The 18,565-nt window shown below is 43.8% G+C and overlaps 2 protein-coding genes across 10 annotated transcripts in view; both read left to right on the forward strand.

The window, feature by feature from the left end:
* Positions 1-69: 69 nt before the first annotated feature.
* On the forward strand, positions 70-14,167 carry sf3b1 (splicing factor 3b, subunit 1). Of its 7 annotated transcripts, XM_056389053.1 has the most exons (24): positions 72-216; positions 1,795-1,967; positions 2,427-2,528; positions 2,642-2,756; positions 5,240-5,319; positions 5,432-5,617; positions 5,858-6,320; positions 6,443-6,564; positions 6,666-6,863; positions 6,957-7,058; positions 7,288-7,467; positions 7,550-7,636; positions 8,044-8,314; positions 8,804-8,949; positions 9,237-9,383; positions 9,711-9,836; positions 10,343-10,564; positions 10,680-10,862; positions 11,003-11,114; positions 11,562-11,682; positions 11,791-11,922; positions 12,603-12,875; positions 12,996-13,212; positions 13,517-14,167. In XM_056389053.1, exons 1-24 carry the CDS (start codon positions 189-191, stop codon positions 13,673-13,675), a joined length of 3,945 nt encoding a protein of 1,314 aa, XP_056245028.1. In that variant the 5' UTR covers positions 72-188; the 3' UTR covers positions 13,676-14,167. The 7 variants fall into 7 exon arrangements, 5 of the variants coding, with proteins under 5 accessions (XP_056245031.1, XP_056245030.1, XP_056245032.1 ...); XM_056389054.1 differs by lacking the exons at positions 72-216; positions 1,795-1,967; positions 2,427-2,528; positions 2,642-2,756 and adding an exon at positions 2,836-4,876; XR_008829002.1 differs by lacking the exons at positions 5,432-5,617; positions 5,858-6,320; positions 6,443-6,564; ... (14 more) ...; positions 12,996-13,212; positions 13,517-14,167 and adding exons at positions 4,074-4,132; positions 4,822-4,876 and having other exon boundaries at positions 70-216.
* Positions 14,168-16,896: 2,729 nt separating this feature from the next.
* ankrd44 (ankyrin repeat domain 44) overlaps positions 16,897-18,565 on the forward strand; it is a 48,333-nt gene continuing 46,664 nt past the window's right edge. For all 3 annotated transcript variants that reach the window (XM_056389060.1, XM_056389062.1, XM_056389061.1), the window contains exon 1: positions 16,897-17,714. In XM_056389060.1, the coding sequence (XP_056245035.1) occupies positions 17,688-17,714 (27 nt within the window). In that variant the 5' untranslated portion in view covers positions 16,897-17,687. The remainder of the gene's footprint in view (positions 17,715-18,565) is intronic.

Consider the following 18,565-nt stretch of genomic DNA (forward strand, 5'->3'; position numbering starts at 1 on the left):
GACCTTTGCTTATAACTGAGTAATTTTTTAAAATTCCGAATTGTTTTTGATTTTTTCCCCCCCCCCAGTACTTATTTTTTACAACTAACATTTAATAAACATTTGAAACTGATCTGAGAGCAGTTGGAAAAAGACGGAAGTCTAGATCAACGCACATCCGGTTTCAGACTCCAACAACCACCACCAAAATGGCGAAGATCGCCAAAACGCACGAAGGTAAATTAATTGCAAAAAAATGATTAACAACGTCCTTTTCAGATCACTTTTTTACAACAGTATATATCATGAAGTGTTGCTGTAAACTTTGCAGTGTGTGGATCAGGCATTGATGTATGAATTTGTTGTTTTTAAACGTGATAAGCTGCAGGCCTTGTTACGACGCAACGCGGACGGTTCAGATAATGGCGCTGGTTGTTAGCTTGTTAGCGCTAGTTAGCCACCGACACCGTGCAAAATTTACCACTTTTATAGTTTAGTTAGTTAATATGTAACTTCAAAAACATATTAACCGACGTCATTAAATTAATGTATATATGTTTTGTTGTGTAATGTGAACATTTACTGCTGTTTGAATGCTATGACGCTTCTCCTATTGCTAACCCAGTTAATAACACGACTCGACCGCACGTTACCATCACGGACACACGGCGCTAAAGTTAGCTTCCAGTTCTTAAGTTTCACAGGCTAAACGTTGCGTTTTAATCAGTCTTTAGCTTCTCTGTGTTTATGTGGTCCACATCTGACAAGTCTGAGTCTTGTGTTGTCTGATGCAGGCCTGGTCTGATGTAGTCTAGTGGGAGAAAAAAATGCAGTGAAATCGCCCTTTCTGTGTGTTTTCACTAATATAATTAAAGTATTTCAAGTCATCAATACTGATTGGGTTAAATTGGCCTTTCCAAAGTGGTCTTCTAAGATGTTCAGGGGCTCGGTTGTTACAGATATTATGAACCACACTGAGTGGTAGTTCTGTGCCTCTATCCTTCAAATCTGATCTGCTGTAGCTACCGTTTTCTTGGGTTCAGATCCAACAAAATTCTTACTGAATTATTCTGAAACATCTGAAGTGTTTAAGTACTGGGAAACAAAACTGAAATAGGAGAATATTGTGTTAACAATTCTGTAATTAAAGAGTACAAAGGGAAGAGCAGCCACACATTACATTACACCCCACATTCTTATTGTTACTGTGTAATGTAAAATGTGTGTTTAAATTTCCCTTCATTGCATCACTATGTTGTCTAGCAGAAAAGACAATATACAAGCCTTGGCCTTCAACAGACAGCTACAACCTCACTCTAGGGATTAGTGTATGTGCTATTTGTGTCTTTTACTCTAATTGTATAATTTGAAATAAGGGAAAGTCAGCAAATTGGCCAATGTGGAAGAAGAAAACAAACGTATCTTTCTCAGATGCTCAGTTGTGTTGTCATCCAGGGAGAAAAATCTATGAAAAATGTTAACACCATTTTTCCAAACTTCACTTTTGTTTTCCAGAACTGTTAATCAGCACAAAAATACTTAGTGTGATTTATTTCTCATTTCCTCTAAAATGCCCAGTTGTTACTCCCCATAGTCTTGTTTACTTCCACTGTACCTACATTTAATTACCAACTGGAACAATTAATATTTTATCGGTACCTGACTCAAACAATGATTGACAAACACTGTAAACTGGGGGCAGTATTATAAAGTGTTATAATACTATATATTCTATATTTTGCATCAAATAGTTGAATATGTTGGTAATTATATAATATCTCATCCTCTTATGTGTGTTTGTTCGTATTCTTGTAGATATCGAGGCCCAGATCCTGGAGATCCAGGGGATGAAGGCCTCCCTGCTGGAGGAGGGAGAGCAGGGAGTGGGCCTTGTCTCCACTGGCTTTTTTGACCAGGAGATCTATGGAGGCAACGACAGTCGCTTTGCTGGATATGTCACTTCAATTGCCGCCAATGAACAGGAGGATGTAAGTGTTTCCTTACTCAGGGCATACATCAAATTTTCCATGTTTCTTCAACACTCCCCTCTCCCAGGTAGTTGCAGAGTATTTGTTATTCTGGTGCCAACATGCTGTGGAGACGTTGCATGCATCCCAGTTATGTTATTAATTATTCATGGAAGTTTAGCAGAGCTCCAGAAGGCAAAACTATGCACTATATTGCATTTTTCAATATTCATGGGTTGATAAGTAAAATCTACTCAAGTCTCAAGTAAGTTGAGGCTCAGAGCAGCTAAGTCCAAGTCCAGTCATCCTTTGTCTAAATAATGTTATTATATTTAAGCATCAGTTCTGTTGCAATTCCAGTTTTTTTTTTTTTTTTTGTTGGAGCTTGACTGCTCCTCTTTGCCTGTTGTATACGAGCTGGGAGAGTCTTGCCATTTCGGCGAGATTTGACTAGACTCCTGTTTCTCTTCCTTCCCTCAGGACGATGAAGATGATACATCAACAAGCTTGTTGGGACAAAAGAAGCCAGGGTACCACGCACCAGTGGCAATACTCAATGCCATTCCTCAGTCAGATGAACAAGTACGTGTTAATTTACTGTCTTGCAAATGTCAATGTCAATGTTTTATTGATTGTCCTCAGAGCATCTTCAATTTGGAAATACTAACTCTCTATACCTCATCTTGGTTTTGTAGTATGACCCATTTGCAGAGCATCGTCCTCAGAAGATCGCAGAACGGGAAGATGAGTACAAAGCCCGGCGCAGACAGATGATCATCTCACCCGAGCGTCTCGACCCATTTGCAGACGGTAAATTTAGCAATTTTTTGTTTTCATTACATCTTCCCCATTTCCTCCCCCTTTTCACGGTTCACTTTTTGTGACCCCCCATGACTGCCAATGGTTTTACATCCATAGTTGTGCTGTTCAACCCTTCGACCACAATGCAATAGCTTGCTTCCCAGACTTGATGCCTTCCCTGTGGTCAATCCTGTGTGGTCCAAGAATTGTTTTTGTGTCATTGTACCTTTTCTTCCTAATATATGATCTACATTTGCATCAACTTCCACTTTGCAACAAATGTCAGTGTGGGCTCATAGATTGTCTTCAGTATTTTGGTTTGGAAAATATTATTGTCATAATCTCAGTGTGCAAAATAAAAGTTTTACCCTGATGTATGCATTAAAGAATTAAACCCACTGCCGGGTTACCATGCTTTTCAGTGGGAGAGGTGGTTAGGTGCTCAATGTTCAAAAGGAGGAATTCACCTAACAAACGTGGGTCGCAGATGGGTTGTGTGTGAGTCGAAGGGTTAACAATCCCATGTTAGCATCAGCCTAAATTTTGATGGGAAGGTGCAGTGTCCTCTTGTCGTAGCATATGAGGACGAGACAGTTTGAGGGTTAGCTATGGTGTAATTGATCTGCTAATGCACTGTGCCATGCCGTGCTGAGCACAGCAGCTGATGCCAAACAATAAACTGTTCGCTTGTAGACAGAGCTGTAGATCCCAGAGCAGGCAGAGGAGAGAAATATGCTGGCGTAGTCAACCCAGGATTTAAAAGTCGTAAACTGTCAATCAGGCCTCATTAGTTGACCCAGTTCCTCTTTGTCTGGGCTGTAATTTAAATGTCTTGTCGTAACTCAACCACCTCTGTTGGCTTGTCAGATGTGATGCATAAATGAGGTTCTTGGGCGTCAGCCTAGGACACTGCATAACAAGCTAGTTATAAATTAGTGCTAAGCTTATTGAGTTTATGTAGATTATCCTGAATTAACTATTTTTAGTTTTGCAAGACTTTTAACGATGCCTGGAAATGGCATTGTAAGTACAGCAACATGCAAGTATTTAGAGTAAAACATGAAATGATAATTATAAGCCAGCTAGTTTATTGCATCTTCACTTCCCCTGACAAGATGAGCTTAAACGGCCCTGAGTGTCTCAGGGTTGGTCTTAGGTAGGGCTCATCTGAAGCCTGCATGTAGAGAGAGCTCTTTGTACAAAGTTGTTGTGTAAATATATTTTTATTTTACAACTCTCTCTGTAAAATAGAAATATGTTATCAAGAAAATTGTGTACCACAATACCACAGGCCCATACTAACTGTCCTTAATTTCTCTCCTACAGCAGTACTGCTTTGCCAGTCCTGTACTGCACTCTGTTAAGGGTGCAGCAACTCATCCTGTGTAGGTTATGGGGAACACAGAAAACTGTGAACTTGTCAGTTTGGTCAGGGAGCCACTGGCTGCTTGTTTGGGGCCTGTGAGGGGAATCAGATGCAGCCCAGCTACAACAAACCTCAACCACCCCCAGAGCCTCTTTTAGTTTTTCTATTTGGCTTTTCGATATCCTGAAAATTTGGATACAAATTGTCATGATGGAAAAATCACTGCCCAAAGATTTGACTACATATATTTGCCTTGTTTTATCAGTGACCTTTGTCCTGAAAAGGAAGTCAAGATCTAAATGTATGACGATTAAATAGTAACCAGTGCTGTTAAGAGTCATTGTGGCACTGGCATGTCATATGATCATATTTCTGACAGTTGGGCTTGATTTATCTTTATCTTTTTATCTTTTGCCTCATTTTTATATTTAAATGCAAAAGTAGATGCTTCTCTTTTTTGATTGCACTGTGGTAATGTCATTCCTAGATGTAACCTCAAAAATCTTGACTTCCTAGTGTAAATAATTGGGAATCTGGACCTTCGGGTCTCACATGAATTTTTCCTTAGTTTTGAGGTTATGATGCCCCCAAGAAGATGCTTTGTTTTTTTTGAGTGCCGTAAATCAATGCAACACAGGTGGTATACTGTTGTGTGTGAGTTCAAACCCTTTTCCAAAGTGTTACTAATGGTAAAGAGAAATTTTCTAGGCTTCTTTTCTGCCGGTTGAAGTCTGACTGCAGAAGGACCCTTGGCACTGAAAGTGTACGTATTCTGAAGAGCACAGCCCAGGACCCCTGCATCAGTGATGGCTATAACTTCTTAATCCACTTAAAGAAAACACCACAACCACAGCTCTTCTCTCTATGTATCTGCTTGTTTTTCCACTAGAATGCTATGACTGTATGTAAGAAAGGCAAATGTATATTTGAATGTAATTCAGTATGACTTTGTTTTGTGAATCAGCTGTTTTAAAGAGAAAAAAAAAAGCAGGAACATAAATTAATCTGTTGGTAACGAGTCAGGGTTAGCTGGCTGTGTGTGTGCTTGCTGTGTTTGTAATAACTGGGGTCCCTGGAGTGTGTACTGATGAGTGTCCTATGTTCTTGTTCGTGCTCTTTCGCGCAGGGGGCAAAACGCCGGACCCCAAGCTGCAGGTCAGGTCGTACGTGGACGTCATGTTAGAGCAGAACCTGTCCAAAGAGGAGGTAAGCAGCTGCCGTCTTTTTTTCTTTGACGATAAACTTCAAACTGCTTCCAGATTCATGTTAATCCTTTAGAGAGTCCTGTGTCATTTATCCTGACGTTTGCCTTTTTCAGAGAGAGATTCGTCTGCAGCTGGCAGAGAAGGCCAAATCAGGGGACCTGAAAGCTGTCAACGGGTCCGCTGCCTCCCAAGCAGCCACAAAACGTAAGCGTCGCTGGGACCAGACAGCTGACCAAACCCCCTCTAATGCTACACCCAAAAAGATGTCCAGCTGGGACCAGGCTGACACCGCTGCTGAGGTGAGCCACTCGAATCTCAGCCGATCGATAAATTAAGAGCTCAGTGTTGTGAAACCACTAATGCAGGACAACTATTCTGAAGCTGTAAATTGTCTCACTTGTTTTATGTTCAATATTAAGAATCAAAATAAATCGTGCAGTATGCACAAGTAAAAATATATAAATGATGAAAAGAAAAAAGAAATAAAACCCCACTCGTGTTTCTAATCTCAGATTTTCTTTGTTTCCGATCTCTTGTAGACTCCAGGACACACCCCTGCACACACACCCTCAAACAGCCGATGGGATGAAACTCCCGGTCGCCCCAAAGGCAGCGAGACCCCAGGGGCCACTCCCAGTACCCGCATGTGGGACCCCACCCCCAGCCACACACCTGCAGGCGCCGCCACCCCTGGCAGGGACACCCCTGGCCACGCCACACCCGGCCACGGTGGAGCCACAGGCAGCGTGCGCAAGAACCGCTGGGACGAAACCCCGAAGACAGAGAGAGAGACCCCAGGACACGGGAGCGGCTGGGCTGAAACCCCTCGCACAGACAGAGGAGACGAGTCGGTGGGCGAGACTCCGACCCCGGGGGCAAGTAAGAGGAAGTCTCGGTGGGATGAAACGCCTGCCAGTCAGATGGGATCCTCCACACCACTGCTTACCCCTGGAAAGACTCCCATAGGAACACCAGCTATGAACATGGCGACCCCAACGCCAGGTAAACGAGCTGTAACTTTTCGATGTGTTCCTCCTGTCATTTCTGTTTTATTCAATAGATCCCGAAGTCCGTTTTTGTTTTTACCGTGTGTGTAAATCAGTTTCCTGGTCTGTTTTCCGCAGGTCACCTGATGAGCATGACTCCGGAGCAGCTGCAGGCGTGGAGGTGGGAGAGAGAAATCGATGAAAGAAACCGGCCTCTCACAGACGAGGAGCTTGATGCCATGTTTCCAGAGGGATACAAGGTCCTTGTCCTTTTTATTGTTTAATTCTCTAGTGACAAAAGCATGAGTAGATATGAATTAAAGGTGTCACGGTGCTGACAGTTTGTTTTTCTTCTCCACAGGTCTTGCCTCCACCAGCAGGTTACGTGCCGATCCGTACTCCGGCCCGTAAGCTGTCGGCCACGCCCACCCCGATCGGAGGCATGACGGGTTTCCACATGCAGGCTGAGGACCGCACCACAAAACAGATGAATGACCAGCCCTCAGGAAACCTCCCCTTCCTCAAACCCGATGACATCCAGTATTTTGACAAGCTGCTGGTGAGCATCACATTCGTGCTAAAACTCTGTGAAATCAGCGGCTTTGATGTTTGTCCTGGTGTGAAGTTCAACGTGTCTGTGTGCTCGTGTTAGGTGGAGGTGGACGAGTCCACACTGAGTCCCGAGGAGCAGAAGGAGAGGAAGATCATGAAGCTGCTGCTGAAAATTAAAAATGGAACGCCCCCCATGAGGAAGGTTGGTCACTGTTTTGATTTCCAAAAAGCCTCAAGTCCCAAAATCCGCTATTTTCTCCATGAGCTCCTTCTGTCCGTCTTCTCCCTGAGGAGCTGCTGCTCTCAGTGGAGGTCAGAGTGTAGACCATCATGCTCTGCTGGGAGCATGATGTCATCTCATCTGTGGAGACTGAAGACTGTCTGATTGATCGATCCATCATCTGATTGATCCTCTCCTCTCTTGTCTTCAGGCCGCTCTGCGTCAGATCACAGACAAGGCTCGTGAATTCGGAGCAGGTCCTCTGTTCAACCAGATCCTGCCGCTGCTCATGTCGCCCACCCTGGAGGACCAGGAGCGCCACCTGCTGGTTAAAGTGATCGACCGCATCCTCTACAAACTGGATGACCTGGTTCGACCATACGTGCACAAGGTAGGCTCAGATAAAAAAGACGTGCTCTTATTTTAGTGGATTGTGTCTGAGAAAAGTAACTGACTGTCCTCTTTGTGTCCAGATCCTGGTCGTGATTGAGCCGCTGCTGATTGATGAGGACTACTATGCCAGAGTAGAAGGCAGAGAAATCATTTCTAACTTGGCAAAGGTAACGTGGAGCTGCTTTTTTTTTTTTTTCTCTCAAATTCATAAATGATGCACGCTCTGTGTCCTGCGAACCATTCTCGCCTGTACGGCCAATCCGTGGTCAGATCAGGGCTAGTCGTTCGCTAAATTAACACCAACACGAGAACCAGCAGACCTGACCTTCATGCCTCGTCTGTTCTCACCCTGCACCCGTTGGTTACAATCACAATTCACTTATTTATTGATTTGATAAATATTAACCCTTTTCACAATGATGACAGATAAAACATTTCAGTCTTAATATACGGGGAGTTATTGACACAGATGGTTGCAGCTTTCCTTTTGATCCATGACATTCGAGCACCTGGTCACTAAATGTCTGGCGATGACTCAGATATTTGACGTTTGTCTTCCTCCTGTCCGTCCCAGGCTGCTGGTTTGGCCACGATGATCTCCACAATGCGACCCGATATTGACAACATGGACGAGTACGTCAGAAACACCACGGCCAGAGCCTTCGCCGTGGTGGCCTCCGCCCTCGGTATCCCCTCTCTCCTGCCCTTCCTCAAAGCCGTGTGTAAAAGCAAGAAGTCCTGGCAGGCCCGGCACACAGGCATCAAGATCGTGCAGCAGATCGCCATCCTCATGGGCTGCGCCATCCTGCCCCACCTTCGCAGCTTGGTGGAGATTATCGAGCACGGTCAGTCGGGTCTTTGTAGACTTCAATCATTATCAAATGACACCCTTTTTATTTTTAAAGCAGCAAATGCACGTGATTGCAGCCTTTTTTAGTTCTATCATCACATGCAGAAGCATCGTGAGTTGTCTACTTCAGGTTTCAAAGAATCCTGTGGTTCTCACGGCTGATCTGAACTGCACGTACAAGCTAGTCATGACTTTGTAATTACATTACATGTTGAAACAGATTCTCCAGGGTACAGATCTCATTCTGACTGAATATAAACATGTGAAACGATCTGTGATGTAGACACAGTTGCCAACCTCTCTCAGGTGTTTTTCTTATCACCGAATATCATTTTTGCTCATATTTATACTGCGTCACTCTAATCCTAACCCTAGAATGTATTTAAAACCGACTCAGTTCATAATTATTCAACAAACACACGATCACAAAGTGTGGAATTAAACGTGTTCAGGCTCTGACTGTTGTTTTGTTTTGACTTCACAGGTCTGGTGGATGAGCAGCAGAAGGTGAGGACCATCAGCGCCCTGGCTATTGCTGCTCTCGCTGAAGCCGCTACACCTTACGGTATCGAGTCCTTTGACTCGGTCCTCAAGCCGCTGTGGAAGGGTATCAGACAGCACAGAGGAAAGGTAAGAAGTCCAGATAATGAAAAGTTATTTGTCACTATGTTTTTGGGGAGAAGAAGAAACAGAATTCAGTGCAAGACCCACACCCAGCACTCAGCCTTCACGTGGCTACAGTGTGAATGTTTGCTTGCTATAGTGTCTCCTTGAAGGGGCTGCTGCTCTCAGTAGAGGTCAGAAGACATTAGTTCTCTGCTGGGAGCATTAGACATTTATTGTTATTAAGGTCTACGAGCCACGATCAGTGAGTTATGTTTGTATTTACAGTTTATTTCCTCCCCCGTTGTCACCAGGGTCTGGCTGCTTTCCTCAAAGCTATTGGTTACCTGATCCCACTGATGGACGCTGAGTATGCAAACTACTACACCAGGGAGGTGATGCTCATCCTCATCAGAGAGTTCCAGTCCCCTGACGAGGAGATGAAGAAGATTGTACTCAAGGTAAGTGAAGAGGAGAATGACTTGAAACCCCTTCGTCCGGCTTCCTGCGACTCATTCTCGCCTGTTCAGCCGTTACATGGCTGCAGCAGGGCTAGTAGTTCGCTACAGTAACACCAACATGAGAACTAGCAGAGCTGACACCCGTGTCCCCTCTGTTCTCACCCTGCACCCGTTGGTTACACACTGTGCCGATACTGCACTTTATTAACGTTGAGTTAACTCACACTACATGTATCTGCCGGACCAGACCTCGAACCCCGAAAACCTTGTGGATGTCCTCGGCCACAGGTTTCCTTCTCTGACCTGCCCTTGTGTTTTGTCTCGTAGGTGGTGAAGCAGTGTTGTGGCACTGATGGTGTGGAAGCCAACTACATCAAGACTGAGATCCTGCCCCCCTTCTTCAAGCACTTCTGGCAGCACAGGATGGCTCTGGACAGACGTAACTACAGACAGGTGAGCAAATGCAGAAGATCGAGTTTAACTAAAACACAAAGGACAATTCTTAGATTGCTGGACTAAGTGGTGTGAAACTTTGTCAAGATAATGAATCCAAGATGCCTAAAAACATATTCTTGTATATCTTTTAACAACTTCATGACTGTCTCATCTCATAGCACCTATATGTCACTTGATCAACCTAGTTACTTGTTCCCTTATATGTGATCATGGTCTCATTTCCTATGGAGACAAAAATAGAAAAAGGGCATTTGACAAGAAGTGAAACACTTGTGTTGTCGCCTGTAACTGGTCAAATCTAGTTCAACTGAGAATTAAATCAGCTGTAATCTTTTATAATAAATCTTTATAAGCTTCATATCTACAGAAAATAAAAATCTTATTATGACAGTATGTGATATGGTGCTTCTGTTTCTGAACACAGAACACAATACTTGTATGTAGCCGTGTGTCATTTAAAGACACGTCTCTAAAGTGTTTGGCTCGTCTCTGTCCTCGTGCAGTTGGTGGACACCACGGTGGAGTTGGCCAACAAAGTGGGAGCAGCAGAGATCATTTCTCGCATCGTTGACGACCTGAAAGACGAGGCAGAACAGTACAGAAAGATGGTGATGGAGACCATTGAAAAAATCATGGGCAACCTGGGCGCCGCCGACATCGACCACAAGCTGGAGGAGCAGCTGATCGACGGCATCCTGTACGCCTTCCAGGAACAGACCACAGAGGTGAGAGACATGACTGTGATCAGCTTGAGTCTGTTTCGACAAATGTGCAAAGTCCAACATCGTCTTCACAGAATCTTTCTGTGCTGTTAACCTCATCCCTTTCCTTTCCCTCCAGGACTCGGTGATGCTGAACGGTTTCGGCACGGTGGTGAACGCGCTCGGGAAGCGTGTGAAACCCTACCTGCCTCAGATCTGTGGTACGGTGCTGTGGCGTCTCAACAACAAGTCGGCCAAAGTCCGTCAGCAGGCCGCTGACCTGATCTCCCGCACAGCTGTGGTCATGAAGACCTGCCAGGAGGTACAGTATGAAATCTTCTGCGCACACACACACACACACACACACACACACACACACACACACACACACACACATTGAAAGATCCAAACACGTGACGTATTCTAGAAACTAATGCCGGTTTTCCTCGTCTGTCTCTGCAGGAGAAACTGATGGGTCACTTGGGTGTGGTGCTGTACGAGTACCTGGGGGAGGAGTACCCTGAGGTGTTGGGTAGCATCCTGGGAGCACTGAAGGCCATTGTGAATGTTATCGGTACGTGACCTCACCACATCACCTTTATCTACAACCAGGTTGCAGGTTCATTCAGATTTCAGTGTTTAGAAACGCAAACGCAGGGTTCCCACGTGTCCTGGAAAACCTGGAAATCAGTTGACCAGTCATGGAAAACACATGGAAAAGGAGAGAAAAAGTAAAATGCACCCTGAAGTCCAACAAATGCTGCTGGTTACAGTTGGCAAACAAGCGGCTATGTGACAAAGTTCTTGCCATCAATTTGTCGATCATTTCATAATTAATTAAGCATGTAAGTGATAAGATTAGCCAAGAATAGACTTTGCTTATTTTAAATCTTCAACAGACTGAGTCCTGTCTGTCATATGAGCTCAAGCATCACTGAAAATGTCCTGGAAAAGGATCTTTAGAAAAGAGTGTGAACCCTGAAGCATCTGAAAAGATAACGGATCCTTTCTCTCTCTCCAGGTATGCACAAGATGACTCCACCAATCAAAGACCTGCTTCCTCGTCTGACTCCCATCCTGAAGAACAGACACGAGAAGGTGCAGGAGAACTGCATCGACCTGGTGGGCAGGATCGCCGACAGGTCAGTAGCATGACGTGACGTGAATCTGTGATTGTAGTGTCGCTTCGGTTTGTGCGGTGAGAACCTCTGCGCCTCATCCTGACCTCCTCCTGTGTGTGTGTGTTGTAGGGGCGCTGAATACGTGTCGGCCAGGGAGTGGATGAGGATCTGCTTTGAGCTGCTGGAGCTGCTCAAGGCTCACAAGAAGGCCATCCGCAGAGCCACCGTCAACACGTTCGGTTATATCGCCAAAGCCATTGGGTGAGTGCCACCTGTCGAATCCTTGTCAAGATCTTTTTGTGTTTATGTGGATTTTAATTGTCGCCGTTCAGAGTATTTTTAAGTCTTAAAGTCTTCACAGCACTGAGTTTAGTTGCAGTGAACACCGTCACTACTGCTGCTACAGTGGAGAGGAAGCTCACTGGCTTTTCAAAAATCTTTTATACATTTTATATTATTTTAACCAAGAGGAAATGTACATTTTTGTCAACTCACGTTCTTTGACGTGGATCAGGAAACAAATCTCCACCTTCGAGTCCCGCCAACGCCAACAAATAAACCAAGGTCTTTGGACACGATAACTACATGAAAGAATTGAAGGGTGGTTTGAGCAAATATTAACGATTACAATAAATAAATAGGGAAGAAAATGATAGAATAAAATGCAAAGGAGTTGAGTGTAATATGTCAGTGAAAACACCAGATATTCATACCACATGTGAGCTCTGAGAGAATGTGTGTGTGTCTGTGTGTCAGTGTGTGTCTGTCTCTGTCCTGCTATCTCAGTAATGCTGCGCCAGAGCTTCACGTTTGGTTGTGTTTGAATATGAATGAAGGTTTTACATTTTATTCTGTGTGATGTTAAAAAGTCTGAACTGATGTTGGTGAACCTGCAGTTGTAAAAGTCTTAACCTCAAACCTCTTTGCCCCTCTCCTCTCAGTCCCCACGACGTCTTGGCCACTCTGCTCAACAACCTGAAGGTCCAGGAGCGTCAGAACAGAGTCTGCACGACCGTGGCCATCGCCATCGTCGCCGAGACCTGTTCGCCGTTCACGGTGCTGCCGGCGCTCATGAACGAATACCGCGTGCCCGAGCTCAACGTGCAGAACGGCGTGCTCAAGTCCCTCTCCTTCCTGTTCGAGTACATCGGAGAGATGGGCAAAGACTACATCTACGCTGTCACGCCGCTGCTGGAGGACGCGCTCATGGACAGGTGAGTGACTCAGCCCCTCCCAGACCTGTTTACATCATCGCACCTTTTATACAAGTTGTTCTCTCAGAGGAAAGTTGTAAAAATACTAAAGCGTCGACCTGTGCTTCTGTCATCCTGCAGAGACCTGGTCCACAGACAGACCGCCAGCGCCGTCGTCCAGCACATGTCTCTGGGCGTCTACGGTTTCGGCTGCGAAGACTCGCTCAACCACCTGCTGAACTACGTGTGGCCCAATGTATTCGAGACGTCGCCTCACGTGATCCAGGCGGTCATGGGCGCCCTGGAGGGGCTGAGGGTGGCCATCGGACCCTGCCGCATGTTGCAGTACTGCTTACAGGTGAGGACGACCAGCACCAGCCCCCGTTAATGTTCCAATACTGACCAATCATTCAAGTTTTTATTGATTTTTACTACATTCTCATCGCCCAACATTTCATACCCACCTACACCCCCACCCTGACTTCAAAATAATAAACATCCACAGTTTCCAGAGAGAAACAGAATTACACAAATATTAGACACATTTATTAACTATAACTATAAGACAGCTGGAAAACATACGTTATAAAAACTTTATTTAGAGGAAGTACTTTTCCATAATCTGTGTTGTTGTATATTAAAACTGTCCTTTGTCTCTCCAGGGTTTGTTCCATCCGGCCAGGAAGGTGAGAGACGTCTACTGGAAGATTTACAACTCCATCTACATCGGCTCACAAGACGCCCTCATCGCCCATTACCCACAAGTCAACAACGACGAGAAAAACATTTACGTCCGCTACGAGCTCGAGTACGTCTTGTAAATACAAATTTGTGTGGTCTTTGTTTTTTCTCCTCCCTCGACCATCACCCTCCTCCGGCATCCATCTCTCTCTCTCTCTCTCTCTCTCTCTCTCTCGGTTTAGGACTGAGTCAGTTTTATTTAGCGGCTGTATGTCGGTCTGAACAGTCCGTGTCCTGAATGCCACTTATTGATCCTTGATTGAAAGTGAGCGTGATATTAGGGGAAATAAAAGAAGAACATTGTGGCGTCTGTACGTATTTTTTTAAATTTTTCTTTGTTTGAGTGTTCCCTGTGAGGAATGGTCAAGGTCGGATGAGCCTTGGTAGAGGAATGCAGCGCAGTCATGACGATGTTTTTAAGATTTGGAATATTTTTTTTGTTTTTTTGTTCTTTGTGTATTGATAGGCTCCTGTATCAGCTGTACACACCCTCTCCATGTTTCACACCTCCTCTGTTCTTATTAGATTGTTGCTTTATTTAACCAAATAAAATGTTTGTGTATAAAAATCAACTGCGTGTCAAGTTTGTTTAGTTAAAGAATTTAAGGTCGGACAACCAGCTGAAGCCTCGCCTGCTACACTGCAACGTTCATCCAAACCCACAATTATAATCATGGTGATATATTGAACCTGTCTGTGCTCTGCTGACTCTGACTACACATTAATAGAATAATCCATTCCACATGAATCTGCTGGCTGAACCTCGGAGGTGTCGGGCTCCTTCAGTGTCTTCCGACTAAAACGTTTTTGTTCTAGACTTAAGAAAGAAAAAGTGTCTTCATCCATCTTTCAAAGGTTTACAGTGGCTTCAGGAGGTTTTCACACCCCTTCACTTTTTGCATGTGTAATGTGTAAATTTTATTTCAAATGCATTAAATTTGCCGATCAATCTGTACTCAATATCCTGCAATGATAAAGTGAAAACAGACGTGTTTTTTTTTTTTTTGCAAATGAATAAAAAAAAAAATCAAAAACTGGAATCTCTCATTTACTACAGTCTTCAGACCTGAGGTTCGTCCTCTTCGCTTTAATTACCCTTGAGATGTGTTTCGAACTTGATTGGCAAACTCAATCAATCGGACACAGTTCATAAAGGCTCAGCTGTCTATATGAGGCCTCACAGTTCACTCTGTAACTGCAGGACCAGGGCTGGAACAGGACAAGGAACAAAGCATTTCATTCATTTCATATTTTAACAGCCATTAGAAATAGAAATTGTTAGAAGGATTTATAAATGAGCGATTAATCTGATCCATCAGTAAATACTTAAGATTTAAAAATGGATTTACAAAAACAGCATAAAACTCGTTAAATAAATTATTTATAAATATATTTATTAATTTGTGAATAAATAATATAATCTGAAAAGACGGTTTAAAAATGTGAATAAATACCTGGATTCCTTCTTCACTTTCCTTTTTCCAGCTGCTTTTCCTTCTCCTATTAGCTGATCCATTATCTTGGTTGTTTAGCTTCTCCTTTTAGCCTCTCTGTGACACTCTGGGCCTTCAGCGCTGTAAAACCCACCGGTTAGCTCTCCAGCCAATCAGAGAGCTTGTTACATCCCAGGGCCAACTGGGATTGTTTAGCCTGGTTTTCCCAGCACTGAAGGCCCAAAGTGTCACATTGATGAAGATGTTTCCTGAATTTGCAGCGTTTGTCTGTTTCCATATGTTTTCCTGAGCTGCGGTGTGTTGAGCTCTCAGGGCCACTGTAGTTTTAGCTCGGGCAACGCAACAAAGCTGGTTTCCTAGTTATCGTCCTGCTGAGACACAACAACCAGACAGAGCAGTAAGAGCACGGAGCCCGGCTGCGCTCGTGGTCATGACGAGGATGAACTCGCCCCTCACATCACATGAGTGAACTAAGTCTGACATAATGGAGGCAGTGGAGTTGTACCGTCTCCTTTTCAGATTCACAACCTTTCAAATAAATTATAAACACTGCTTTTTTTTCTTCTTCTTCTTCTTTTTTAATAAATCTTTAATAAGTGTCTAAGAATTGTGAGTGTTGTGAAACAGTGAGCTGATGTAATGGACTCCATCGGACTCCGTCTGAGTGTCCATCATTTAGTAGCTGATGAATGAATCACTAAAAATAAAAGCACAGAGCAGAAACCCTCATAGCCGCACAGTGGAAAAAAAAAAACCTCCCCCACTCTTCCTCTCCTCCATTCAGCCACACTCATGTGCTTTGACCCAGATTCCCCGGGCAGACGGCATCAGGCTCTGGGTCTGCAGCTCTGAGGAGGAAGGCAGTGAGTCTGTAGTGTGTGAGGCTGCAGCAGACAGAGGTGGAGGAAGTATCCAGGTCCTAAGTACTAATACCATGCAGTAAAAATACTCCTTTACAAGTAAAAATTACGAGTTAAGTATCATAAGTAAAAAATACCCGATGCAGAAGAATGACTCCTAATAATATATATTATATAATTATATTATTATTACTCATGCATCAATGTATAAACAGCATTTTAATGTTGTTGGGGTGTAAGCATATGTTTTATCTATTTTGTATTAGACTGCAATTAATGATTATTCTCTAAAGTACTGTGTTGTCATTTTGTGTTGTTTTCTGAAAATAAAAAGTTGTTGCATTTTGTAAATATTTTCTACAATGTCGTGTTTTCTATTGCTGCTGTTTTCAGTTTTCTTGTCGTGTTTTCTAAAACGTGTTCTGTGAAATGTTGTTTTGTTTTGTAATTATGTTTTCTAAAAAACAGTTGTTGCATTTTGTTAATAACTGAAATAAATGTTTTCTATTGTTGTGTTTTCAGTTTTGTCATATTTTCAAAAACAGTCGTGTGAAAATAATGTTGTGTTTTCTAAAATTCAGTCGTTTTCTATTTTGTTCTGTCATTGTGTTTAAACCTCGGGGCCTTGTTGTTGGGATTTATTAAACTTTGTTTTGTTGTTGTGGTTTTTGAAATGTTGTCATGTTTTCTAAAATGTTCTTTAATTTCTAAAAATATAACACAAAGAAGTTGTAACTCTAAACTATCTAAAAAATATATCTATCTATCTATCTATCTATCTATCTATCTATCTATCTATCTATCTATCTATCTATCTATCTATCTATCTATCTATCTATCTTGTGTTTTGCACCTCAGGGCTACCGTAGTTTTGGCCTTGTCATGTTTTCTAAAATGTCTGAAATTTTGTGTCTTGTTTTGCAATTGTGTTTTCTAAAAACAAGTTTTGTGAATAACTGAAATAAATAATTTCTACAATGTTGTGCTTTTAATAAACATGTAAAAACGGTGGTATGAGCCTTTAAAACAGCCCTAATCCTCATATAACCCACATCAGTCCAGTCTGTGAGAGTGGTCTCTTCACACTCCACTACATCTGTGAGCCTATTCATTTTTCATGCAGCATGTTTTATTAGTTTTGGATGGTGCAGTTGTTTCCAGTGGATGGCAGCAGCGAGGAGGGCTGCTGGTTGTTGTTGATGCTGAGGAAGCTTCTCCTCCACTTCTGCATCTGAGAGGAGGAGAGACAGGCACCGACTTCCTGTGAGATCTGTGTTCAGCTGCCTAGCTGCCTCTCCGGGAGGCTTGTGGCTGTGCAGACCGGGGAGGAGGGAGGCTTCTGTGGGTGGTGTATGGCTGGGAAAGGCGCAGGGGACCTCCGTGCAACAGAACCGGCGGCAGCAGCAGCGGCAGTAGCGGCCATAAATGTGGATTGTTTACACCGGTGGGTCAAGCTCCCGTTCCTGCTTCCCCGCCTCCCCGCGACTCCGAGCGGCCGCCTCGGCTCGGCAGCGTCGCCGCACATAGCGTCAGTGGAGCGGGGCTGATGGCCCTGGTGCTCGGCCGGGCCTTCATCATCATCATCACCACCACCACCATCATCACCCGCCTGTGTGTGTGCTAAAGTGAGCTACGAGAGGCCGGATACATTAGTGAAGCGAAGAAGCGGAGAGCGGGGAGCAGCAGAGGAGGAGCCCGGGTCTGGGCGCAGCATCGCGCCGTGCATGGTGCTGCGGTGTCGGGGGGGGAGTGGATGAGCAGCCGGAGCTGACCCAGAGATGGCTGTCCTCAAACTGGCCGACCAGGTACATCTGCTAGCCGCTGTTAGCTTAGCATGCACAGCTTTTTACACTTGGATCCAGTGGTGTGGGATAAAATGTGTTTTTAATATCGCACTTGTCTTTGTGTTTCCACTCCGGCCGTCCGGTCAAACAGAGACATAAAACACGCGTCTCCCCGCTGCAGACTGTGCGGACTGGAAACGCTCAGAAAGCTGCAGGAAACTGGACGTTAATGTCCTGATTTTTTTTTTTTTTTTTGGCTAAAATTTTCGGTGTTCCGTTAAAATAAGGACAGCCCACTTCTCAAGACACTTCCTGCTCAGTTTCCTTCCGCAGGCTGCAGACAGCAAATGTCCTCAATAATATCCAGAGCTGGACAGTAACTAAGTATTTATCAAGTACTTCACTCTTATGCTATTTTATACTTCTACTCCAGCAACTCAGAGGGAAATATTGCACTTTTCACTGCTTCACTTTACAGCTGCAATGATTATTGTCATGATCGATTGATCTGCTGATTATTTTTTCCAGTCAGTTGATCAGTGGACATGGCAGGATCAATCTCCTTCAGGGCCCCGGGGCTGACATTTGTTGTTGGGCCCCTGCTACACATGGCAGTTTTGTTGGTTGGTTCATTATTTAAGTTAAAATTAAAGAAAAATTTAATATTTTTTTAAGCAAAAATGCCAAAAATCCACCAATTCCAGCTTGTAAAAATGAAAATATTTGCGTTTTGAGTTTTATATGATAGTTAACTCCAAACTTTTGTGTTTTTTTGTCTGTTGCAGCTTTACAGTACTTTCTGTGAATTTAATAACTTTATACACAGAAATAATTAAAGCAACTGAACAACGATCACAGTATGAATTAACACT

The sequence above is a fragment of the Seriola aureovittata genome, chromosome 11 (genome assembly GCF_021018895.1).
Source record: "Seriola aureovittata isolate HTS-2021-v1 ecotype China chromosome 11, ASM2101889v1, whole genome shotgun sequence".
In the NCBI taxonomy this organism is placed as follows: domain Eukaryota; kingdom Metazoa; phylum Chordata; class Actinopteri; order Carangiformes; family Carangidae; genus Seriola; species Seriola aureovittata.

Excerpts from the sequence above, each read along its gene's own strand:
- sf3b1 (XM_056389053.1), top strand. The coding sequence starts at position 189 with ATGGCGAAGATCGCCAAAACGCACGAAG. Across the intron at positions 6,321-6,442 it reads CATGGCGACCCCAACGCCAG|GTCACCTGATGAGCATGACT; the intron begins GTAAACGAGCTG and ends TGTTTTCCGCAG. Across the intron at positions 9,384-9,710 it reads TGAAGAAGATTGTACTCAAG|GTGGTGAAGCAGTGTTGTGG; the intron begins GTAAGTGAAGAG and ends TTTGTCTCGTAG.